Source organism: Citrus sinensis, chromosome 3 (genome assembly GCF_022201045.2).
Source record: "Citrus sinensis cultivar Valencia sweet orange chromosome 3, DVS_A1.0, whole genome shotgun sequence".
Classification (NCBI taxonomy): Eukaryota; Viridiplantae; Streptophyta; class Magnoliopsida; order Sapindales; family Rutaceae; genus Citrus; species Citrus sinensis.
The window spans coordinates 29383279-29408219 of record NC_068558.1 but is presented as its reverse complement, the minus strand read 5'-3'; the positions used below and the strand labels follow the sequence as shown (position 1 = coordinate 29408219).

The following is a 24941-nucleotide window of genomic DNA, read 5'->3' as shown; positions in this document are numbered from 1 at the left end:
CTTGCCTCAGCAGCGCGTTATCATGATCACGCCACTAAACACATACGTATCCATCTTTACAAAATGTCCAAATACATCTTCCTTGAATAATTTTAATTGTTGCTTTGTTAACTTCGTTTTGATCGCTTCCATTACATTTCCAAACTTTGAAAAGATTCGTAATACGGCCAGGGAAATGCTCGGATGCAGAAATTTTCATTGTAACTGGTTCCCTCTTTGGATCGGGCGGATTATGCTTTGCCTGCGACTTCTTGGCCATTTTATCTGCACAAAAATTCTAATTTTATTTGTTATAACATTTGGTAGTCACAAGGAAAACAAATAGTAGATGATAGATAGGTTGCTGGAATTTTGGGCGACAGACGCCCGTCGTACGAAACTCCAGCAACGTTGCTTCTGGAGTTTCGGGTGACAGGCGCCTATCATCTGGGCGACGAGCGCCTGTCGCCTGAAATTCCAGCAATGTTGTTGCTGGAGATAAGTACAAACATAAAGAAAAAAAAATAAAAATTTACATGGTTCAATCCTTCGGTCTATATCTACAAGAGTATCTCATCTCTATTTCGCTATATAAATAAAGTATTGCATATTATTTTTATAATATGAACAAAACCTTGTTAATGATTGTTTATAGTGAATGATAACATAAAATATTAGTTTTGTGGAGAATAGAAAAATCACTAAGAGAAGAACGAGGGAAAAGTCCTTCTGAGAGGTGAGGTGGTCAAGATTCAAGATATTCTATGGAGTTCTTTGAAAATAGAAGAAACCCCTAAAAATACTGGGTAAAAAAGCTAAAGCAATCCCAAAAGTCTCTAAAGAGCTAGAGAGAGCAACAGGAGAGATATCTCTCTCTTCACATTAAAACATGTCAAGTTTATATAGAAATGTGCCTGAAGGCATCTTGGTAATTCTGAAAAGTTGATAAATTCTCATTGAGTCATTGGTTTGCCCTCCACAGGTGGGGCTATTTTCGGCATTTTCTTATGTTCAACTGATGGTGGCTTAAATAAGCTTGGTGCAAGTAATTGCCTCTAGCCCTCATGTGGTCTTTGCTCTTTGCCACATGGTAGATGTTAGTGGTCCTATTACTTTTGAGGGGATAGTTGAGGGGTGCTAGCTTAAGTTTCCTCTTTTCATTGCTATACTTAACTTATCTATACTTCTATTGGTCACTTGTTTTTAGCCTAAAAGACAAAGATATTGATTTTTTTTTTCTGACGACATGCAGCCCACACATGTGAGTAGGGATGGGCATTTTACCCGATCCGACTCGACCCAATAAATTTCGGGTTCGGGTCGGATCGGGTCAGGATTGAAACCCAATCGGATTGAAATTTACAAACTTGATCGGGTTGTGATCGGTTCGGGTCAAACCCGACCCGATCCGAATACCCAATCGGGTTCCCAAAAAAAAAAAAAACATATGCTAACACTGCACATAGCACACAACCACACACACATACGCTGCTGCACACACAGTCATACAAACACAACACAAATCACATATTCATTCACAGCACAAACACACAAACACAAGGCTACTGTTGCGCACAAAACACATCCACGGACCGCACCCAATGGCCAACAACAAGTCGCCAACGAAGTCCACACCTCAAGAAGCGTCCGCCTGTGTGCTCACTGCTGCTCGGTGTTGCTGCGAGTTCGGTGGTCCACGATTGCTGCTGCCTGCTGCGCACCCGATCGATTCCCGATCTGCTGCTACACGAGTGTGCGTCATCCCGTCTGCTGCTGCATGTTCGTGGCCACTGATTTGCATCCAAGTGCCATGTGCCACCGCCCCAATCTGAATTTTGTTGCTCCAAGACCTGAATCCGATCTGCATTTTGCTGTTGCTCCAAGACCCGATCTACATTTTGCTGCTCCAAGATTCGACCCGAACTACATTCTACTGTTCCAAGACCCGAACTCAACCCGATTTTTTGACCCGATCCGAACATATATCGGATCGGGTCGGGTCGGGTCGGGTTGGGTTGTAAGTTAGGATTGTATTCGAATTAATATTTGCCCAACTCGAACAACCCGAAACCCAATCGGGTTAACCCGAACCCGATTTTGCCCACCCCTACATGTGAGGGCCCAACATACTATTTTTAACTTCACTTTTACCCCTTGCATTGGACAAATTTACTGGAGTTGTCCTTTCTCTCATAGAGTACCCTTAGCTTGTCTTGAGCTATACTCCATTCACTTAACAATATTAACTTTACTACCACGTGTCACTTGTCTATTGGTGAAAATCAATGCCCCAAATTTTCCCCCATACAAGTTGCTTACCTAATTATCAGTTTATATGGCCTTGCTATGTAGGTTGATTCAAAGTGTATCTTCGTAATCATCAACTTTGTCATGGAGCTTCCGTCAGCTGTTTTTGACCAAATTTCTTCTGGACGGAAACCTCAATATGCGCTTTTGAGTATGTTAATGTCGTTTGCAGTTCTTCTTATATGCATAATAGAACTCGTTTACACTTGTCAGAAAAAAAAAAAGTTGTGTGGAGATGGATAAATGCATTACCTTGGTTTTATTATCCGCGTAACAGGCCTTTTGGTAACTTCAAGGATACTGTTGGTATGGTATGTGTCTCTGTCAGTGCATTTTTGCTGCAGTTACTTATGGTTTTGCCCGCAAAAATGCTGATTCTCCTATTAAAGTATCTTTTTGGCCTATTGTGTTTGCCTCTGGTCTATTATTGTCCAAGTATTTGAGTACAAAACCAAAGAGGGCTATTTCATGAAGCTGACGTGCTTGCTTCAGTATGTACTGTCAGACAATTGCTCCGCCATTTGTCATTTTTGTGGATAAACTACCTTAATCGATTTATATTTCCTTTGAATTGGTGTGTGTGCCAGCTTGGGATTTCCCTTTAGAGTATACATAATTTTATTAATGGCCAATTGCCGTATGTAACAGTTATGTTGCTGAATTTGTTTATGCTCTTTGCCAAAGTCTATGTTACAACTTACAAAGTTAATTTTGAACATTCAAATGATCCTCAGACAAGCTCTATTTGGTCATTCTTCTTTGCCTTTGCTCTACCGTGTAACAAATTTTTAAAGGATCGATTCAGAAACAGGAATCAGTTCACAAGTGTTGGCCATAAGCACCAAGATAGCTGTCTGTATAATAATCAACTTCAATGCTTCCCTACAACTCAGTGCCACATAAACCAAGTTAAACACAATTAATTGTTTATTTTATTGGTTCTTCATTATTGAAGTTCAGTTGCTTCTGACTCTAAACTCTAAACTCAATTTGAACTTGGACGCTGGCTGTATCTTTCGCAGCATTCCATCAGTTTGACTTTCTGCTTTTTTTAGTACATGCATGAAAATGCAACAGAGAAAATGCAAATGGAAAGAATAGAATCGTGAAAAAAGGATATCAGCAGAAAAAAATGGGACTCATAAGAACTGAAAAAGACACAGAAACCCTAATTGCAAACCAAGAATTAAGAAAACAGATCAAGATAAGAAGATGAACGTACACAGATTTTGAACTTTTAATGGTTCAGCCAACAAGTGGCCTTCTTCCATTTTCTATTTTTCCACTTGTATAAAAAATATGAGATTAACGCATCCAGAGACCTCGTGTACATAAAATGGAGGAAAATATAAATATAAATTCCTAATTTCCTTTGTAACATGCAAACTGTGTCAGTTCATCAATGTGCATTCCTATCAGTATTGATCAACATAATGGTTCAGACTCATGGAGCAAGAATGTTGATAAGGGCAGCAACGATGATTATCAGAACTGATCTATGTAAGTAAACTCAGGCTCTGATTTTCTATCCCTTGTTTCACCAGTACTTCAACAAATGTAAAAGTTAGGTTGAATAACAGCTAATCACATCTTAGGTGGCCGCTTCTTCTTGCTTAGCAACATCTAATCTTCTGTAAGTTAATTTCTTACATTTTATATTAACTTGTCTCCTGTATTTAAGCGTTTGCTTATGTAATAAGTGTGACGTTTCTCATAATTCAGTTAATCAGTTTAAGAGGAGATTTTGTTCTCTTGTAATTGCAACTTTGCTGATTATGATTATTTAAGAACCATTTAATTATAACATTTAATTCCAAATTAATTTTCAGGAACTAAATATAAGGCTGCAGAATCAATTACTTGCATCATGAGCATGATGAAGCATTTAGAGAGAATATAGAAAAAGTGCAAAATTGGATAGATGCTTTGAAAGAGGTGGCCAATTTCTGGTTGGGAACTGAAGGACAGGTAACAATTCTTTATTTTTATTTTTCATTATTCATAGCTAGAAAGCAGATTTTAGCCCCTTCTCTTAAGTTTGCATTTATTTATATATGAATAGTGTTAAATATATAAATCTTTTATCCAAACCCAACTCCTGCTATTTTATTGTCAATTGTTTATTGCAACCAACAACTAGTCAACAATTTTCAGAATGGAGGAGCACATGAATAAATGACAATGTCTGGTAAATTTGATTTTGAAATAAAATTTTGACAAAAATAATAAAAATATTGTTGATGCCGAAATCCGGATGAGTTTGTCAAATCTCAGATCCCTGCATCATCATTAAATTTGTTTGGTGGGAAGCTGATGATTAGTTAGCACCATGAGCAGATTTTCTATGAGCAGACGTTCTGTGAGCAGAAAACCCATGAGTAGATAATCCATGAGCAGAGAACCCATGAGCAGACGATCCATGAGCAGAGAACTCATTAGCAGGCAATCCATGAGCAGACGATCCATAAGCTGAGAACTCATGAGCAGGCAATCCATGAGCAGATAACCCATGAGCAGACGATCCGTGAGCAGATAACCCATGAGCAGACAATCCATGAGCAGATAACATGTGAGCCTGTGAACACAACCAACGGTCAGGAGGTGCCGGAAGTTTTTCCGGCGAGAACCCTCCGACGCTCAAGTCAGCGATTCGGGTCTTACTTGGAAAAACCCATACCACAATTCATGTGGCTTAATTATGATTGCTTGAAACAAAAAGCTTTTAAGTAAATTTAAAGGAAAAGAATTTGAAATAATCAATCTTAAAGAAATCACAGGCGAGAGAGAAATTTCTCAGTGGTAGAGAGAGAAAAATGTCCAATGGGTTCAGTTGCTTAGAGAGAGAGAGAGAGAGCTCCCAGCCCCTTTTCCTTTCCTTTTCTAGGGTTTTTATAGAAAACTATAGCGGTTTTCATCCACTAAGAATATGGTCCCTAATATTTCGGAGAAAATGTTTTGACTGAATCGTACTTTCTGGTAACTTCCTGGTCGAGGTGACCACCAACATCCTGGTCGAGGTGATGTGCTCGAGGTCACCACATATTATTCTGGTCGAGGTGACCAATAACATCCTGGTCGAGGTGATGTACTCGAGGTGACCACATATTATTCTGGTCGTGGTGACCAATAACATCTTGGTCGAGGTAATCTGGTCGAGGTGACCAATAACATCTTGGTCGAGGTAATCTGGTCGAGGTGACCAACAACATCCTAGTCGAGGTGATCTGCTCAACCATTTGCTCGCTTTTACTCTGGAGGAGAGCACGATAATGTATGAGCAAACACCTTTATCTTGGTCACCCTATTTCATTCCCTAAACAAATATTATAAGTTTTTCATCGTATAAGCAGGACAAATTCAACTTAACTTTTAAATCACAATAATATATTTTATTAAATACTTAAATACTATAGTTTTGAACAACAACTGCCCATCACAATATTAAATAGGGCTTTGGTCCCTCATAACAAATATACTTTTTACTGCTTATGTGCTCAAAACATAGGAACCCCGTTAAAGCCCAACAAAAGTTCACTTCCTAACGGAGGGAGAAAAAAAAAGTGACTTATACAAAAAGTGAACAAATATTATAATCAGAATGGATATTTACATTGTTAATGATTACTTTTGTTTGTTTTGGAGTCTATTTTATTTCTTATACACACGCGTAGCCATTTTGATAACTTCACGGAGACTTTTAAGTTTTTTGCTATTAAGAAATGAGAGTTTACTTTCGTGCTATTTTATTTTCTTTTATTGTTTTCTAGAAAAAAAGTCATCTACACCCTCAGATTTTACTTAAATGGCTATAGAGATCTATTTAGTTTGAGAAATGGTCACAAAGGCCCTTTTGTTTTTTTACGATTATACTCTTTGATTATAACAACCCAAAATATATTATTAAAATAATCTAACGTATAAAATATTATAATTTATATTGAATAAAATAATTAATTTAATATTATTAATATGTCATAGATGTCTTAATGCTAATAAAATTTATTTCACAAAATACTTATATTAAAATAATTGTATTAACATTAAAAAATTTATAAAATCTGTATCATATATTTATTTAGATTATTTTTATTACTTTTTATGTAATGTCGATATTAGCATAATTTTTAAAATTAAGTTTTGGATTAATGGATTAAGTATTAATAAAATCTGTCGTGATATGTTGATAATAACTTAATATTAAAAATAATTTGCATGACATATATATGTTATTTTATTAATTATATTTATTTCAATATTTTATTTGTACTGAGGTGCTATTTTATTTATTATTCTTGTCTAAGTATTGTATTCAAATTTATTGTAAAATTTTTGACTACGTTCAAAGGTATAATAATAAAAAGAGGATTTGTATATCCATTTCTAAAATTAAGGTGATGTTTGGTTGGGAGGAGAGAATGGAGGAGAGGAAAGTAATTTAAATTCTCTTTTTATTTCCATTGTTTGGTGTGACAAAATATATAAGAATTTAATTTCCATTAGAATTTAATATCTATCATAATGTAGAATTTGAATTCCACACCAAGTAGTGTAGAATTTAAATTCCTCTTATGTTAGAAATTAAAGTTTTCAAAATTACCCTTCAACTTTTTAACTTGTTTAATGCCATTAATAATTATTATTTATAATTTTATTTTATTGATTTAATATTATAAATGGACCTCCGCCGGCGGCCACCGGACTGTCATTTTATTATTATTATATATATATTATTACTAGTATAAATTTTTTAATATTTAAGGTAAATGATAAATTTGTCTAAAGAAAAAAATTATAATTCATTTCCTTATCAAAATTTATATCAAACCAAACAAAAAAAATCTAATTTCACTACTCTTCTCTCTTACTCTCCATTCCACTCTTTTCCTCTCCTCTCTTTTCTTCAAACCAAACGTGGCCTAAGGAAATTTATGTGATCATTTAAACATCCTTTGGGGCTGTGGGTGACGTTTTTTAAACATCCTTTGGGGTGTGGATGACTGTTTCCCTTAATATTTTAAGAGTAATTTATCGTCAACTCCCAATTTTTTCGACATTTAGCACCGCACACTCACATCTTTCAACCATGTGCAACACGCCCCCATTTCCGTCTATCTACCGTTAACTTAATAGAAAAAAAGGTAAAATGATAATTTTGTAAGAACAACTCTTTTATCCTTCGTTGCTTTTTATTTTCTATGTTTTGTTTTTCTTTTCTTTTTTTCTTCCCTTCCTCTTCTTCTTTTTTCTTCTCCTTCTCCTTTTTCTTCTTCTAATCTTTTACTATTGTCGCCTGTTAGAGTGATCAGCCACCGACTTGAATCGATAACAACAAAATGGCGCGCTGCATGATCTGTCACCGCTCGAAACCATCGCCTCCACTGCTGCATGAAACCGCCGACGCCACCATTTGAAGCCGTCGTCGTCTCCGCCGCCTCTATAATTTAATTTAGGGTTTGAAATCTTTAGATTTAGGATTTTTGATTCTTGGATTCGTTTTTGTAATAGACTTTTACAATGAAATTTACAGCAAGTGTTTTGTATAATTAGATTAGTTTTCTTTATTATTGGAATTTTTATGTAATCTGATGATGATTGTGTGTTTGATTTTCTTCTTTCCTTTTGGAATCATGCTCTGTTTCTCATTTGGAAGTTTCCCGGTTTTACAATTTTGTTATGATAATGAAATTTTAAAAAATCATTTCAATTTAATTGTAAAAAAATATAAAAATAAATATTGTTTTGAAATTGACTTGTTGACAATCTGCTCATCCATGTCTCTGATGGAAATGGTACCGTAACAAGGCTAATTGAAAGCCCCAACTTTTTCTGTATTTCCCCTTTGTTTAATATTGTAATTAGTAAGATCTGAATCCAAGTAGTTTCCCAACCTTTTCGTGGTGTTTCTTTGACGGATCAGCACTTGAATCATGATGCCCGCTTTTATCCTTGTCTTTGTCTTTATCCTTACTTCGATCCTTATGACGGTGCTTGTGCTTCTTATGCTCTCTATCCTTCTCCTTATCTTTGTATTTGTGCATTTTTATGCTTCCTCGCCTTGTCTTTGGACTCACTTTTTGATTTTCCAGCAAGGGTAGGAACCCCCTTTTCTGCAGGAGGCAAATCAACAATATTTATTTATTTATTATAAAAATAAATATTGTTATAATAAATCTTTATTTCTTGATGTTAATTTTTAAGTTGTAGGGGGTATTTTAGTACTTATATATCAATTCAATTCAAAAGAGGGGTAGTATGGTCTTTTAGGTTAATAGCAGCCTAAACCATTAGAATTAACTGATTTTTTGATGAAAATGGGGGCGCAGTGCACATGGTCGAAAGATGTGGGTGCCCGGTGCTAAATGTCGAAATAATTGGGGGCTGATGATAAATTACCCATATTTTAATAGAGAAATGGAAATTTCCTTCTTATTTCACGTTAAAGGGAAATGTTGACTTCTAGAGCCTTTAATTAATTTAGGCTAACTTCTAAAGCCTATACTTTAACATTTATTGCGCATCTCTTAAGCCTATACTTTAAATTAAATTAAAAATGACTCTTAAGCCTATACTTTAACATTTAATTAATTTATCGATAACAAAGTCTTAAAATAGTTTTGGTTGAAGTTCTCAAACAAATTTTCTTCATCTTCTTCGTAAAAAGCAACCATATTTAAAACACATTAAATAAAGTGCTAATTATTATTATTATTATTAAAGGCATGCTTGACTAGACTTGGAGTTGGCAAGCAAAAGAGAAGATGAAATCATTAATTAGAACACATGAAAGTTCCTCTCATTGATTTCATTAAAACATACTTAATTTGTAATTCCAGTTAAAATTCATCATCTTTCAGTAGTGGTTCCAACAAGCTCTAAGCGGTAAGTTTTCTAACAGTTTTATATTTACATGTCTCTTGTATTTGTGTAATTAATGTTTCACATAATTCAATTTGAGAGGAAATTTTGATCTCTTGTTTCCAAGGCTCAAACTTGTTGCAGCTTGCTGGTAGCTAGTGTGGGTTTCCGCTTCTTAGTTTAGCTTTCTTTGGTTCCAGTTCCATATCGAATTTTGTGTTTAATGCATTGTTTTTAGAATTATTTTTAAAGAGGTTTTTATTTTTGGCATAGGTATAACATTTTATTACTAATTAATTCTCATGTACTTAAATAAAGCTTTTGTTGGCAAACAGAAGGACTAAAAGAGCAAAAATCAGTTAGAACATATAAAATCTTCTAATTGATTTCATTCAAACAATGTACAAATTCATCTATCAGTGGTTAAATACTTGCAAATTTCTTGTATTTCAGCTTATTCTTTGAACTTTTACATGTATGTCTTGTCTGACATAAATATGTAATAGATTTTTTTGACTGACATATTTTTGTAATAAATTTTTCATATAATTTCAAAAATCAATTCTAAAGGAAATTTGGTTCTCTTGTTGCCAAGGCATAGAACCTGGTTGCAACTCTGCTGGTAGTTTGTGTTTCATCGATACAAAGGTTGGCGGTGCAGGTTTTGGACTACTTCGGCAGTTTAATGTTATGTTTATATGACTTTTTGGGTTTGCCGATTTCTCACAGCATTGATATAGCATCTAATTCTAAATTAAACTTTTAGGAACTCAGAGTGAGGCTGCTGTGGCATTAATTTCTTGCATCATGAGCATCCAGGGAGTTTCTTCTTATGTCCCTTATCCTCTCCCTCATTGGAAATATGATGTCTTCTTAAGCTTCAGAGGAGAAGACACCCGCAAAAATTTTACAGACCATTTGTATTCTGCCTTGGATGAAAAGGGAATCATTGTATTCAGGGTTGACAAAGAACTTGAGAGAGGAGAATCCATTTCACCCGGACTCTTTAAAGCAATTGAAGAATCCAAAATTTCAATTGTTGTTTTCTCCAGAAGCTATGCTTTTTTGACTTGGTGCTTGGATGAACTTGTTCATATTCTTGAGTGCAAAAACACAAATAACCAACAAAATGGTTTATCCAATTTTCTATGACGTGAAACCGGCTGTTATAAGGAAACAGACAGAAACTTTTCAAGAAGCATTTGCTCAATATGAAGAAGTTTTTAGTGAGAATATAGAAAAGGTACAAAAGCGGAGAGACGCTTTGAGAGAAGTGGCTAGGCTAATTTATTGGGCTGGGAATTGAAGGACGTGATCTTTCTTATTGTCAAAGATTTATAATTTCCTATTCAATGATTCGATTTGAAACTATGTCCGCACGCACTTCAATTCAACGACACCAATCTTTTCTTGATCTTTTTCAATCTGCAGGAATGAATCTGAATTTATTTTGGAGGTTGTTAAGGTGATACCAAGAACTATTTTTGACTATAATATGTTTTAATAGAGTATGTCTACTCATTTTAAAAATTACTATAGTATAATTTATTATGTCTAACATTTTGTAAAATATTTTTTAAATATTGAAATTATTTTAAAAATATATGTTATTATACTTAATTTAATATTATATTTTTATTTATTATAAAACATTAATGATAATTTGTTGGATTTATAGAGTTAAAGGATATCATGATTAAAAAGGAGTTTTGGTGTTCTTTATTAAAAATTTAAAGATTGTTGGGATCATTTTCTAAGCATTGGGGTGTAGATATCATTTTCCCTCTATAGTTCTTTGACAAATTAATTATGACAAAGTGGAAGTTTATGAGGAATAATTAATTATGCTAGTGGATTATAACGAATAACCGATTATGCAAGTCAATTTTCACCAAGACTTGCTTTTGGAATACAAACACACAGATCTTTGCCCTTCCCTATAGGCTCTTAGAAAAGATTTACTTAAGTAGAGGTCGGCACACACCCTCCAATCAGGATCCGAAGAAATTTTACAATTACATTTTGGGATTTATTAAAGATAATTTTTTCTTTTTGGTAATAAAGTAAATAAGAAGCTGTGGCGAAGTCGTGTAAATTCAATTATTAAAGAGAGTTATCATTAAGAGGAAGTTTCATTGAATGGTAATTTCATCGCGCGAGGTAAAGACTGGAGAGCGACCGTTTTTTACCAAGACTTGCTTTTGGAATATACAATGCAACAACGCATGCAACTGAGGAGCTGGAAACTGTGTAATCGCTTTAATTTTCCAAATCTAGTCAAAATCCTCAGATTTCCCTCAAAAGATAGATGCACAAGGAAAATTTTATGATGTCATATTTAACTACGGGATTAGCATGGAATAAACACAAATTTTATAAATTATATATAAGACCAATAAATAAAAAGCAAAACAAGTAAATTATTAGAAGAGTGGTAAATTAATGTTTTAAAATTGAAAATAAAAATGACACTTGTAAAATTAAGATAAAACTTATAAATCTACATTAAACTTTAACTCAACCAAAAAGAAGTTTATTCATTGAATTTAATTAAACAAAAAAGCACTAATTAAGCAAAGGAAAAACACCACTTATTAATTGAAAACAAAAAAAAAATTGTATTGAAAATAATTAGAATAAGTTTTATTTAATTGGTTTAACCATAAATACTATATTCATCCTAGGACATTTATAACTTTTTTTTCCATTTTCTATTATAGTATTTGTTTCCTACATATGTTAATCAAGCAAAATTATTTTTCTTATTGTGGATCAAACCAAAACAAAATAGAAAGATATTTTTATATTACTAAATATATATGAAATATCAACAAAATTGGATCTAATTTTCAGTTTTATACATACTATATATAGTTTCAAACTTTACTTCTTTTACTTAAAAATCATTTGGGCTTATTGTTGAGAAGATTTAGAAGAATGCAGAATCACATTATCTTATAAATAGGTTTAAAAAACATGAAATGAATTTTATTCTTAATAAAATTTCACATATATTATCACTTGTATTATATAAACCCAAAACTATAGTTATTTCATTTAGAAACAAAATCAATAAATATATAAGATAGGCATTATTATAATAAGCTTTTAATTTACATTTGTAAGTTTTTATTTTTTTAATAACTCTTATATTAATTTACTTATTTAACCTTCCTTTTATAAATTTTATGTTTCATTTACATAATTTATATTTTATTTTAGGCTGAATGTGTTGTGCAAATTTTAATATATTCGCAAGCACATGAGTCTATTAAAGTATAGACTAAAAATAATTTAGATCGAATCCATAGGGAATGTCAATTTTTAGGAAAGTAAAATTTAATCTAAGTCCATTATAACTCTACCCTAGTTGAATAAAAAATATTTTGTTTGAGAAATTAAAGCTAAGGATGCAATTAAAAATAAAATGAGTAAATTAACACAACAATTCAAGAGATTGAGGGTACCAGGATTTCAAAATCTACCCAATTCAATTAACAATTATCTAATTACTAATCAATTCTCAATTTTAGTATAACTACTCGAAGTCAATCTATGTCTACTGATAAATCTAATAATTAAGCCCAATTAAAATTAATCTTATGTAAGTTCTTTTTCTATTTAATAGTATGATATCTAAGCATCCATGAAATCATATTGAATAACAAATAGTTAAAGTTTATCTAAGCACTTTATGCAAATAATTTAATGAAAGACACAAAATCAAAGATAATCACATATAAGTTCTATGGATCCAAGCATAAATTTAGTCAAATATTAGTCCTAACAATCAATAATACACGACATAATTGATGAAACGATTTAATTTTACTCAACCAAACATGTGAAACAAGAGTTAGAAACATTGAAGTGGTCACATAAGAAATTAATTGAATAAAAAAAAGTAATTTATTTCATTGAATAGGGTTTTATCCTTAGTCCTAGTATAGAAGATTTAGTTACACATAATTGAATTGGGAATGAAAGAGTAGATAAAACCAGTCATGGGAAATAAATCCAAGTGACTGGCTCTTTCTCCAAGCTGGTGCTGCTGTTCTACTTCAATTCTTCCTGGCGGATGCAATTCTAGCTTTAGAGGCAAAGAGTACTGCCGCAAAAATTTCACTGACCATTTGCATGTTTCTTTGGATCAAAAGGGAATTGCTGTATTTAGAGAAGAAAGTCAATTTCCCCATGACTATTTTAAGCAATTGAGGAATCAAAAATTTCAATTTTTGTCTTCCGGAGAAACTATGCTTAATTAACTTGGTGCTCAGATGAACTTGCTAAGATTGTTAAGTGCATGAACGTAAGTGATCATCATCATCAACAAATTCCGATTTTCTATGATGATGAACCAATTTGGGCGGACCCAAGATTTTTATTAGCCCCAGCTAATTTATAAATTTATGGTAAAATATTTGTGTGAATACCAGTTCATATAAAAGAAATAAAAAAAAATCTCAAGTAACACCAGAGCGAACTCTTTGTAAAATACATTTATTTAATAAAAAATGACAATGCAACAAATAAGGTTCATATAGAGCCCATTATTGATCAAAAAAAAAATCTACATTAAAAAAATTCTTTCAAAAATTCTTTTTTTTCAGTAATAGAAGAATATGACATATTTGAACAATTTGGTTTAATTAAAAGAAAAAAGAACAAATATGACTGTGAAAGAAACAAACTATGAAATTATGAAAATATCATTAATTGTTACTATATCATTGAGTAATGTCACAAATACTAACATTTGATTTTGAGTTTCAACTGGTGAGACATTCATCAATTGGATGGTAGAATAGAGTAAAAAGTAATTTTACATTTATCATCTAATAGATTAGTAACACATACTATTGAGATTTAAGTTGAGACTCAAATGGGGAGATCTTTAGCATTATAAATTAATTAAAGTAAGAGATTCACTTATTATAAACTTATTTCTAGTAACAATGTTATAATATATTAACATACTTCTTTTCAATTAGACCAAATTATAATTTTTTTTATAATAAGTTAAAACTATACTAACATTTTAACCTCCTAATAATTTCAATTCCTTAATAAATAATAATTAAATCATTTTATAAATAAGTCTAACTCCAATAAAAAGATGAACAAGAGACATACTTGAAAATAAAATAAAAATTCTTTATGTTACGAAAAATTATAAAATCTTAAGGGGAATAAGCAAAATTTTTCATGGCTAGCCCTAGCTGTCATGCGTAGCTCAGCCCCTCGAACCAACTATGGGGAGTGCTGAGGAAACGGACTGGGGAATGCATATTAGATTGGATTAAAATGGATTAGCATGATTATATTTAGTAATGTGTTTTTTTTTTTAACATAAGTTTGGCTAGGTTTTAAATTTTAATTTAGTAACAATAATAAAAATTAATAATGAATATTTCATATATGTACTTAACAATTAATAATTAAGATAGTAATGCAACCAGGCAGCCCCTTAAAGTTGGAGAAATTTATACAATTAGCTTCAAAACTTTTGAGTTCTTTAAAATTGATTCCTCTAAAATTTTTCTATTATAATAATCAAATATAAGTTTTTTAGACAAACAGCCCTCATCACTTTAAACAAATTATCAAACCAATACCACTGTTACAAAATAATTAAACCTCACTACTCACTAAATCATTAAACTTCATCATTCTCAACAAATTACTAAATTCATTAAACAAATATAATAATCCATAACTAAAGATAAAATCATCAATTGGAGAGTAAAATGCGGATCAAGGGAATGAATAAGTTATTTATTTGTTTAACTGAAGGTGGAAATGGGAATAAGGTGCGTGAGACCCACGCAAAATAAAGTTTGATTACTGAGATTTTGATTGGGGTTGGGCATAAAAACCCTATTCCCCAAACGACAAAACTATTTCTATTATGACAAACACTATCTTACAACTAATGTAAAGTACATCCCCTCACATAAATAGTATGTGTGGGATTTATTCACTGTTCATGTGAGGGGTGTATCTAACATTAGTTGTAAGATAGGGGATCCTTCTATTATATTTTTAATTTTTCCAAAATACCCTCTTGGCAATTAAAAAATATAAATTGAGAAAAAATTAAAAAAGAACCCATGAAATCACTAACCCATCACGTCTCTACCACCTAGAGCCAAAGAAACGATCGTCTGCAGCACCTTCTCTGGTTGAGCAGCACATCACCAAAAGGATTCGACGCCAATTTCAGCCCATCTCCATCGCTCATCACCAGTCGGATTCGTCGGTTCTATCACGTCGGTTCAGCAGCTCGTCACCGGTTGGATTCCTCGCCGATTGCAGCCCATCTCTGTCACTCGTCGCTGGTCGGATTCGTCGGGTCTGTCACGTTGGTTCTGTCATGTCCCTAACCCATCTCCTTGCTGATTGTTGTTGTTTTTGTTATTATTATTATTATTATTTATTTTGACCAAGACTTGCTTTTCTAGTTCTGTGATTCCTTATTTTCCAAACTAAAAATCCTCTGCTTTTCTTTGAAAGATATATTCGCCTGATCAACTTCTTTAAATCAATTACTTCACAGGAATTCAATCATTAGTAGCTGCCTTCAAAACACTCAAAGCTGTACGTTTTATCTTTTATACAAATTCCTATTTTATTTTCAGAATTAATTAGCATATCCAGGATGAAAGAAAGCTTGACTGTTAAATTTTGTTTTAGATGCTTGCTCAAGATACTCTGTGCATTCTCTTAGAGGCTCTAATCAAAGTCTTGCTTAAATAGAGGTCGGCATATTCATTCTCCAGTCAGCGTCTGAAAAATTAATTTTTCACTACATCTAGGAATTTCTTTACTATGAATTTTTCTTTCTAGTAAAGAAAGTATAACATGAAATACCTCTTGGATTAAGCGACCTAAAAGTAGCAATTTAGCTCATATGTAATTGTAAATTAAGTGATCGCATTAACTAATTGACTTCTATTTTCAGCTTTGACATTCACAATTCATTTTTGTCAAGCCCATGATTTTCTATCCAATCCTTTTTTCTAATTTTTTAATTTTTTTACATATAATTGGTTGGCATAATGTTCCACATCTTTAGCAGGAAGTGATAAACTATTCCAATGTAAATATTCAAGAACAAATATAATGGCTTCCATGAACATCAAAAAAGGCTCCCATTGGAAATATGATGTCTTCTTGAGCTTCAGAGGTGAAGACACCCGCAAAAATTTCACAGATCATTTGTATGCTGCTTTGGATCAAAGAGGAATCATTGTATTCAGAGATGATAAAGGACTTGATAGAGGAAAATCCATTTCAACCGGACTGTTGAAAGCAATTCAAGAATCCAGAATATCAATTATTGTTTTCTCAAGAAATTATGCTTACTCGACTTGGTGCTTGGATGAACTCGTTGAGATTGTTGAACTGAAGAGCACAAATGGTCATCAACAATTGATCTTTCCAATTTTCTATGATGTCGAACCGACTGTGGTAAGGAAACAGACAGCAAGTTTTGGAGAAGCTTTCTCTAAACATGAAGAAACTTTCAGGATGAATATAGAAAAGGTGCAAAAGTGGAGAGATGCTTTGAAAAAGGTGGCTAATGTCTCTGGCTGGGAATTGAAGGACAGGTAATTGTTCTTATTCTCAAACATTAATTTTCTAAGACCAAGGTTTCTTATGTTTGTTTGTTCTGCATGAGTCATAGCTAATGAGCAGATCGAAAGATCCCTTCACTAATATGTATTGTTTTAAAGAGTCACTGAGGCAATTAATTTCATGTTTTAAAATGCCTTGATAGTGTTTGTATATGTATACATGTCTTTAACAAAAGTTTATACCAGAAACATAGTGTTTATGTATTCAATTAGTTGTTCTGACAAATAACATGATTGTGATTTTTCAAATAAAAATATACATGACAAGATTTGATTATTTATTGTTGCATGAATGATGCGGAGGAACAAGGGTAATTTTTAAAAACCTCCCCCTGAGGTTTGGGCTTGTTGCAAGTAGATGGCGAGAATTTGTTTATTTGTAAAAAACCCCATACCGTCAGTTAACTTTAATATTGACCGTTAGTTGACTATGCAAAGACAATATTACCCTTAATAACGATTTGTAGACGGAAATAACTAAAAAAAAATTAAAATTGTTGGTTATTTTACCCTCTTTAAATTATTGATATTTTCTTAAAGTTCCTACAAGAAAGATAAAATTAAAAAATTAAAAAATTAAAAAATTATCTTTAAATTATTAATATTTTCTTAAAGTTCCTATAAAAAAGATCAAATTAAAAACTTGAAAATGAAATAGTTATAATCTTTACCTATGATATTGTAAATCTGTGGAATTAACAAGGATAAAATTATCAAAAAATAGGGTTTGTGCTTTTCGCGCCAACAATTTTAATTTTTTTTTAGTTATTTCCGTCTACAAACTGTTGTTAAGGGTAATATTGTCTTTGCACAGTCAACTAACGGTCAATGTTAAAGTTAACTGACGGTAGGGGGTTTTTTACAAATAAACAAATTCTCGCCGTCTACTTGCAACAAGCCCAAACCACAGGGGAGGTTTTTAAAAATTACCCGGAGGAACAAATGAATTGTAGAATTTCTTGAGCTTTTAGACATTAAAAACAGAGGCAGGCCATAGAATGAATGTAAGGAGAAATTATTAATACATATGATGTAATTGAAATAATAGCTTTGAAAATGAATATCTGCGACTGAAGAAGCACAAGAGAACAGATAGATTAATCAACACATTTAATGACTTCAATTTGAATGAATGAATATAGCACTGTATGGATACTACATATTACGGGATTGATTTGATACCATGTTCGCACTAATTTTAATTCAACAACACCAATCTTTTCTTGTTCTTCCAATCTGCAGGAGTGAATCAGAATTTATTGTAGATATTGTCAAGGATATCCTGGAGATGCCAAGTAAAATTCCTGCAAAATCTGAGATTTTTAAGGATCTAGTAGGAATGGATTCATGCTGGAATACACTGAGGTTTCTTATGGATAAAGAGCCTTATGGTGTTCGTATGATTGGGATCTGTGGTATGGGAGGTATAGGTAAGACAACTCTTGCAAGAGTTGTTTATGATTTGAGCTCTCATGAATTTGAAGCAAGTAGTTTTCTTGCCAATGTTAGAGGAATTTCAGAAAAAGGCGGTCTGATCTGTTTACAAAAGCAACTCCTTTCCGAATTACTAAAGCTTCCAGATAGTAGCACACGGAATGTTTATGATGGTCTCAAGATGATAGGAAGTAGGCTGCGGTACAGAAAGGTTCTTCTGATTATCGATGATGCATTTGATTTAAAGCGATTGGAAAGTTTAGCTGGAAAGCAAGAATGGTTTGGTCCAGGCAGCAGGATCATAATAACATCAAGAGATGAGCATTTGTTGATGACACATGGAGTAGATGAAGTACATAAGCTCAAGGCACTACAAGATGATGAAGCTCTTCAACTCTTTTATAAACAAGCCTTTAAAACCAATCAGCCTTGGAAAGAATATGAACAGCTGTCAAAATATGTTGTAAAATACACTGGTGGTCTTCCATTGGCTCTCAAAGTTTTGGGATCCTTTTTGTATGGTAAAACAACAAAAGAATGGGAAAGTGCACCAAAGAGACTTGAAAGAGAATCAGAAAATGAAATTTTGGATATACTTAAAATAAGTTTTGATGGGCTTAGAGAAACAGAGAAGAAAATATTCCTCGACATAGCATGTTTTTATCGAGGAGAGGATAGAGATTATGTAACAAAAATTATTGATTACTGTGATTTTGATCCAGTTATTGGAATAAGGGTTCTTATTGATAAATCTCTCATAGAAATTTCTAATGGCAATAGATTACGGATGCACAATTTGTTGCAAGAAATGGGTCAACAAATTGTTAAAAGACAGTCCCCTAAAGAGCCTGGGAAACGTAGCAGATTGTGGAAAGAAGAAGATGTACATCATGTGTTGACAAAAAACACGGTAAGCAACTGAGCCAAAAAAACATGTCCTCAGATTTAATGGTCTTCAAATTGTTTCTTCAATACATTAGTTTATGAAAGAAAAAACTAATAAATGCAATCCAATCCAAAACCAATGAACTAAATTATTGACCTTTATTATCCATAAAAACATCCAGTACTACTAAATTTCGAAAACATACAATTCAAATTTTACAATACATTAGTTAAATCAATATTTCAAAGTCAAGCCAATGGCCAACAAAGGCCAATCCAAAACCAAAGTAATGTACTCAGCGTTCAGCAATATCCAGCACCAAAGCCATGCAAAAATGTAGTCCTTTTCCAGTAGCAGCAAAGCCAAGTAAAACGTATCCCATTCCATCAATTGAAAATATTAAGTGAAAAATAAGCATTTACACATGGAAATAATAAGAACAATGTCTTCAAAAAAGAAAAAGATACAAGTAAATAATAAAATATGAAAATATTTTGTGAAAAATAAGACAAGATCCCTTTTCTCCCTTCTCTGAAGTAAGGCTTTAAAAAAAATTAAAGAAATTATGATTGTTTCCACACTTGGAGCAGGTAGAGACAAACTCAAGTCATTTACTGTTGCCTCGGCACCATTTGTATATGTCCAAATTGGTATGGCCTTCCTCTTACATATATCACATTCAAGTAAGAATAGCTGTATTCCTAGTTGGATTTATTTGATCAAGTTAATAGTTCAGTAAGAAAAATGGTTAGACCCTCAGGATCATCAAAAGTTACTGTCTGATAGTTCATTTTAAGTGCTCCTAAAACAGAGTGAGATAAAATAAAATATTGAAACATACATATATCATGTATATAAACATCTTTTTTTCTTTTCTTTGAACCTTACTAGTTAGTTATTAACTAAAAGCACCCATAAAAAGTTTCTTTAAACCAATACATTAGTGCTACTTAAAAAAGGTGGGATTAGAACCACAATCTCTTGCACAGCCCCTTTATGTCTTACCATTTGAATCGACTGGTAATAAGAAAATCTATTTTACAGCTTTATTTTCAACTACAGCTTGTAACTATCTCACATATGTGGGTTAAGTAAGTCTCACAAAGAGATACTAGTCCAAATTCATTACTTCCAATCAAGAAAAAGCATGCAGTATCAAACAGGATATGCATCCTCAGGACCCATAAGTCAATTTGTGCTTCATTACTATCAATTTCCTACATGGATAATTTTTTTTTTTTTGGTATCTCTTAAGTATCCAAAGTCATACCCTAAGCAGTCAGATACACTCGGATAGTACTGATCTAATACAAGATATTAGATGTTAAATTCAGGAGTAAAAGAATGCAGATAGTACCTGCTTTGAAGAAAATGAAAGTCTCATTCGAAGGTAAGGGTCCTGGTAAACAACAGGATCAACTTTCTGATTCAGCACAACATTTTTAATATTTCCAATCAAGGGAGCTTGATAAATACTAGATGATGTAAAGACCAAAATCAGTTTTAAAAGATTTGTCATCCAAGAAGGTACGGCACGCTGGAAAAATGGCCAGCGAGTGTGTGATCATGTCTCTTCCTCTGTTGAGGATATTATTATTATTACTATTATTATTACACACACACAATAAAGGTACTGATCATACATACATGCATTAATATTTTTTATCTTAATTATCAGCACAAATTAAAGAGAAATGATCAGGCTTTCCTCAATGTCAAGCATGCACTATTATTATAACCTAACAGATTTACACAACTCAAATGAAAGGGCAAAGCCTGGTGAATATTATTTTCTCTGAATTTATGTGTAAGTACGCATATTGTATTTCATTTACTTTCTTTATTGGCATTTATTTTCGTGTTTAATTACTAGAAAATGCTCTGCTTGATCAAAGAGTTGGTCGGAATCAGAATGTGCCGTTCGTGAATGAAAATTGCATTCGTTCTCGATCAGATTGAAGCTTTAAATCCTCTGTTTCGTATTCTTAATATCTCTGTTTCATTGCAGTGTTATTTCATTTCATATCTATTATTGCACTTGCGCGTGGGAGTGGATGCTGTGATGACGAGGAGCCACAACCTAAAGGATTTATGTGGTACTTACTGATCTCAATTTTAAAAATCTTAACGTCAATGTTTAGAGGATTTTCCATATTGAGCTTGGGCTTCAAATAATGTGTTTTTTCCTTGGGCTTTGATTGAGTTCTTCGGGCATTATTGATTTATCAAATTAGAATCATATCATGTATTTAACCTTATACCAGTTATATTTATATTTTTTGATCACTTCATTAGTCTTATTAAAATAACTTAGTATTTGCATACATAATTTATAAATATAATATGACTGTATTTACATTTTTGTTTAATTTCATATACGATTTCCTGAGGGAGGAATTTCATGATTTTCAATAAATCCTTTGAAATTTGTCACTTCTGCCTCTTCAATGGAAGTTTACATATGTTTCATCCAAGGAGCTTTCTAATTGGAGCTTTCGATTAGGACAAAGATGTGAAGCCCATTGGTTTAAAATTATAGTTGAAAATTTTGTGCTTGTATGTGAGACAAAATGAAATGTTGTGTCACCTGCTAAAGAATAAGAAAGGAGAGAAAGAAAATGATTCATGTTCTCTATCATTTTAAAATTATTTTGTTTCCTTAAATACTCTAAATTATTATTTAAGTACTTACGTTGAAGACACCCTTAATGAAGTTCCTTGCTGTTAGTGCTTAGATTAATCAAATTTTTGTTATCATTGACAATGTCTTTGATTCCATAAACCACCATAGACCGTAGTCTTTCTTTATAATTATCCGCTGTTGGCAAGCAGAAAAGGTCAAATTAATTAGAAAACATAAAATTCTCTCATTAATTTCTTTGGAACAAACTTAATCGGAATTCAAGAAAAATTTCATCAACTTTCCGGCTTTCCCAACACTTGAACAAAATTGGATCTCTGTAACTGTAGTCCAGGGGAAGGGGCGGGCAATCCCAATTGATATTGGCAACTTATGCTCATTAAAAGAACTTGTTATTAACATTCCTGCGGTTACCTGAAATGTGACAGTTGCTTCTTGAGGAGCAAGATGGACTCAATCCAAAGAGCTGCAATCCTGAGACTTGCTTGAATGCAGCTTCGAGAAGCTTAGGCCCGTTACAAGAGCTCTCTCTCTTGTTGTCTCCTTGATGCCGTCGTTTACAATAGTAGGAAACATCGCGGATCAAGATCAGTTGACGATCACTGTCGACCCCCCAGGACCTCACTTAACACTCTGATTATAAAGATTCAACTAGTTCTACCCTGTGTCCTCTTGAAGAACAGAGCACTAGTTTTGTTTATTATAAGTGAGCACTACTTTTGTCTATTATAAGTGATCAAACACGTACGTTACTTATTCTTGTAGACGACATTAACTGTTCATCATACGAGCTTCCTCTAAAAAATAACCGACATGTAGTATATAAGTGGATGATAGGCACTGTACAACAATTTCTTGTAACCGACATTGCCATCTCATCTGGATTACAGATTCTTGTTCATTTTCAAACCCTATTAATAATGCTGCTCTGTTTAGTAGAGCTTGTGTAAGCAAAACAGAGCATTATGTAATCTAAATTATTAGCAATTTGTTCAGAAGATTTATGTCTCTCTGAATTTGGAAAAATGTAAAAAAGAATGGAGACGAGTGCTCGATGCGAATCCGCAGGTCTATGATATGATATCTAAGTGGTTAATTGCTTCATTGTCTTTCACATAGGAAGGCCGAAAAAATCTGAATAATGGAAACTTTAAAGTTGTGGATAACAAAGATGGATGCCCCGAATTTGATATTTGTTTACGCTATTACGAATTGTAAACTGTGTTTCCTTTAATCAAATTAATTTTTACTTTCAAAAGTCTTTAGATTTTTCGAATTAAATTAAGACCAAAGACAAGGTGTTAACCATAATCTATTTTAGAAGAGTAATAAATCTTGTAAGAATATTTAACTAATTATTTGGGAAAATGATATTTATACCTCAAGGTTTGGGGAAACGGTCATGCAGACCCTTAAGTTAAAAAAATGGACTCTAAGACTCCATTTTGACTGTAATATGCTTTGAAATATTTACTGAAATTAACTTTAAAATTTTTAATAAATAAAAATATTATATAAATAATGTAATCTCTTTACTAGACTAATAATATTAAAATATTTTAATATTTAAATAAATTTAAATATCTATATTATTATATTTATTTTAATAATATATTTGTCTTTATTGTAGAGATTTTTAATAAATATTTGCGCTAAATACATTTAACAATTAAAAAGAATCTCATATACTAATAATGTTGAAATTATTATTTTACATTAATATTCAAAATAATTTAAATTTAACACATTTATTTTAATGTTATGTTTCTCTTTATTATAAAATTTACTTTAACATAATAAAATATATCTAATAGGTTGTAAACTATTAAAATATTTGTAAATACATTGAAATTATTTTAAAATTTATATATTATTCTATTTATTTTAATATTATATTTCTATTTAGTACAAATTTTTTTTGGAATAATAGACACAAAGGGCATTATGATTAAAATTGAGTCTTAGTATCTCTTTTCAAAAGCTTGAAAATGTTGGCGACCATTTTCTCAAATTTTGAAGTGTAAATGTCCTTTTCCCTTATAATATTTCTTATTCTTAGATAAATCTGATTCCAAACCCCACTTGCATGGCCCTTTGTTGCATATATTGTATAATTAGTTATTACTAACTGTCCACCAGTTTGCTGCAATTAATTTCCTAACAGTTCCTTTACTGTCTTATTACTAAGTACTCCGGTTCCAATTGTTGGATATTATTCAACGGTCATTTAGGTAAAGGACAAACAATGGGTTTTGTTTACCCCTAATGCAACGTAGTCGTGGTTATATATATATATATATTTGCAGGACTATGATATTTTAAATTAAAACTTTTACTTAAAATCTTGACATAAATGTTGAGAGATTGGTTCTAAGAAATCTAATAGTCGATGAAGAATCAATATTAAATACTACTTTAACTTTCAATACCTATAATTAGATTGCTTGAAAGTAATAATCTATCAAATTTTTAAGTAAAAAATTTAACTTGAAACAACACCACCATGTTTATTACTATATTTATATTTCCATTTCATAAACAATTTCTTGGAAGATGCTCGAACAACAGTTCTGTTGACTATTTAACAAACTAAAGAAGCACATTATTTTCAATGATAGTGAATGCTATTTGAAGAATTTTATGATATTTAATAGGGAAAAAGATAGCTAAACCATCAAGATTTGTGGAAATGGTTATTGATGTCCCCAATTTTCAAAATGGAATAACAAGATTCATTTTTAATAATAAAATTCTTTAAATATAGCAATTAGAAAATTGACTTTAAATTTTTTAATAAATACAAATAAATATGAGTAATATAATTTGTCTTATAGACTAATAGTGTTAAAATATTTCTTTATATTTAAAATAATGTTAAAAATTTTAATTATTATATTTATTTTAGAATATATTTTTATTTATTATAAAGATTTTAAATAAATCTTAGCGTTAAATAGAAATTACACTTGGTACAATATCTCATGTATTAATTATATTAAAACTATTATTTTACATATTATTGAAAATAATTTAAAATTTAATGTGTTTTTAAATATTATGTTTCTTTTTATTATAAAATTGACTTTAATTCAATAAAATATATTTGTAAAATATTAAAATATTTTTAAATATTGAAATTATTTTAGAAAATATATTATCACATTTATTTTAATATTGTATTTCTATTTATTATAAAATATTG

At 31.7% G+C, this 24941-nt stretch overlaps 1 protein-coding gene across 1 annotated transcript; it reads left to right on the top strand.

Moving 5' to 3' along the window:
- The first annotated feature begins 15271 nt into the window (after positions 1–15271).
- On the top strand, positions 15272–22287 carry LOC127900703 (disease resistance protein RUN1-like). Its single transcript, XM_052435904.1, has 4 exons — positions 15272–15738; positions 16220–16751; positions 18021–19122; positions 22168–22287. Exons 2-4 carry the CDS (start codon positions 16264–16266, stop codon positions 22285–22287), a joined length of 1710 nt encoding a protein of 569 aa, XP_052291864.1. The 5' UTR covers positions 15272–15738; positions 16220–16263.
- The last annotated feature ends 2654 nt before the right edge of the window (positions 22288–24941 follow it).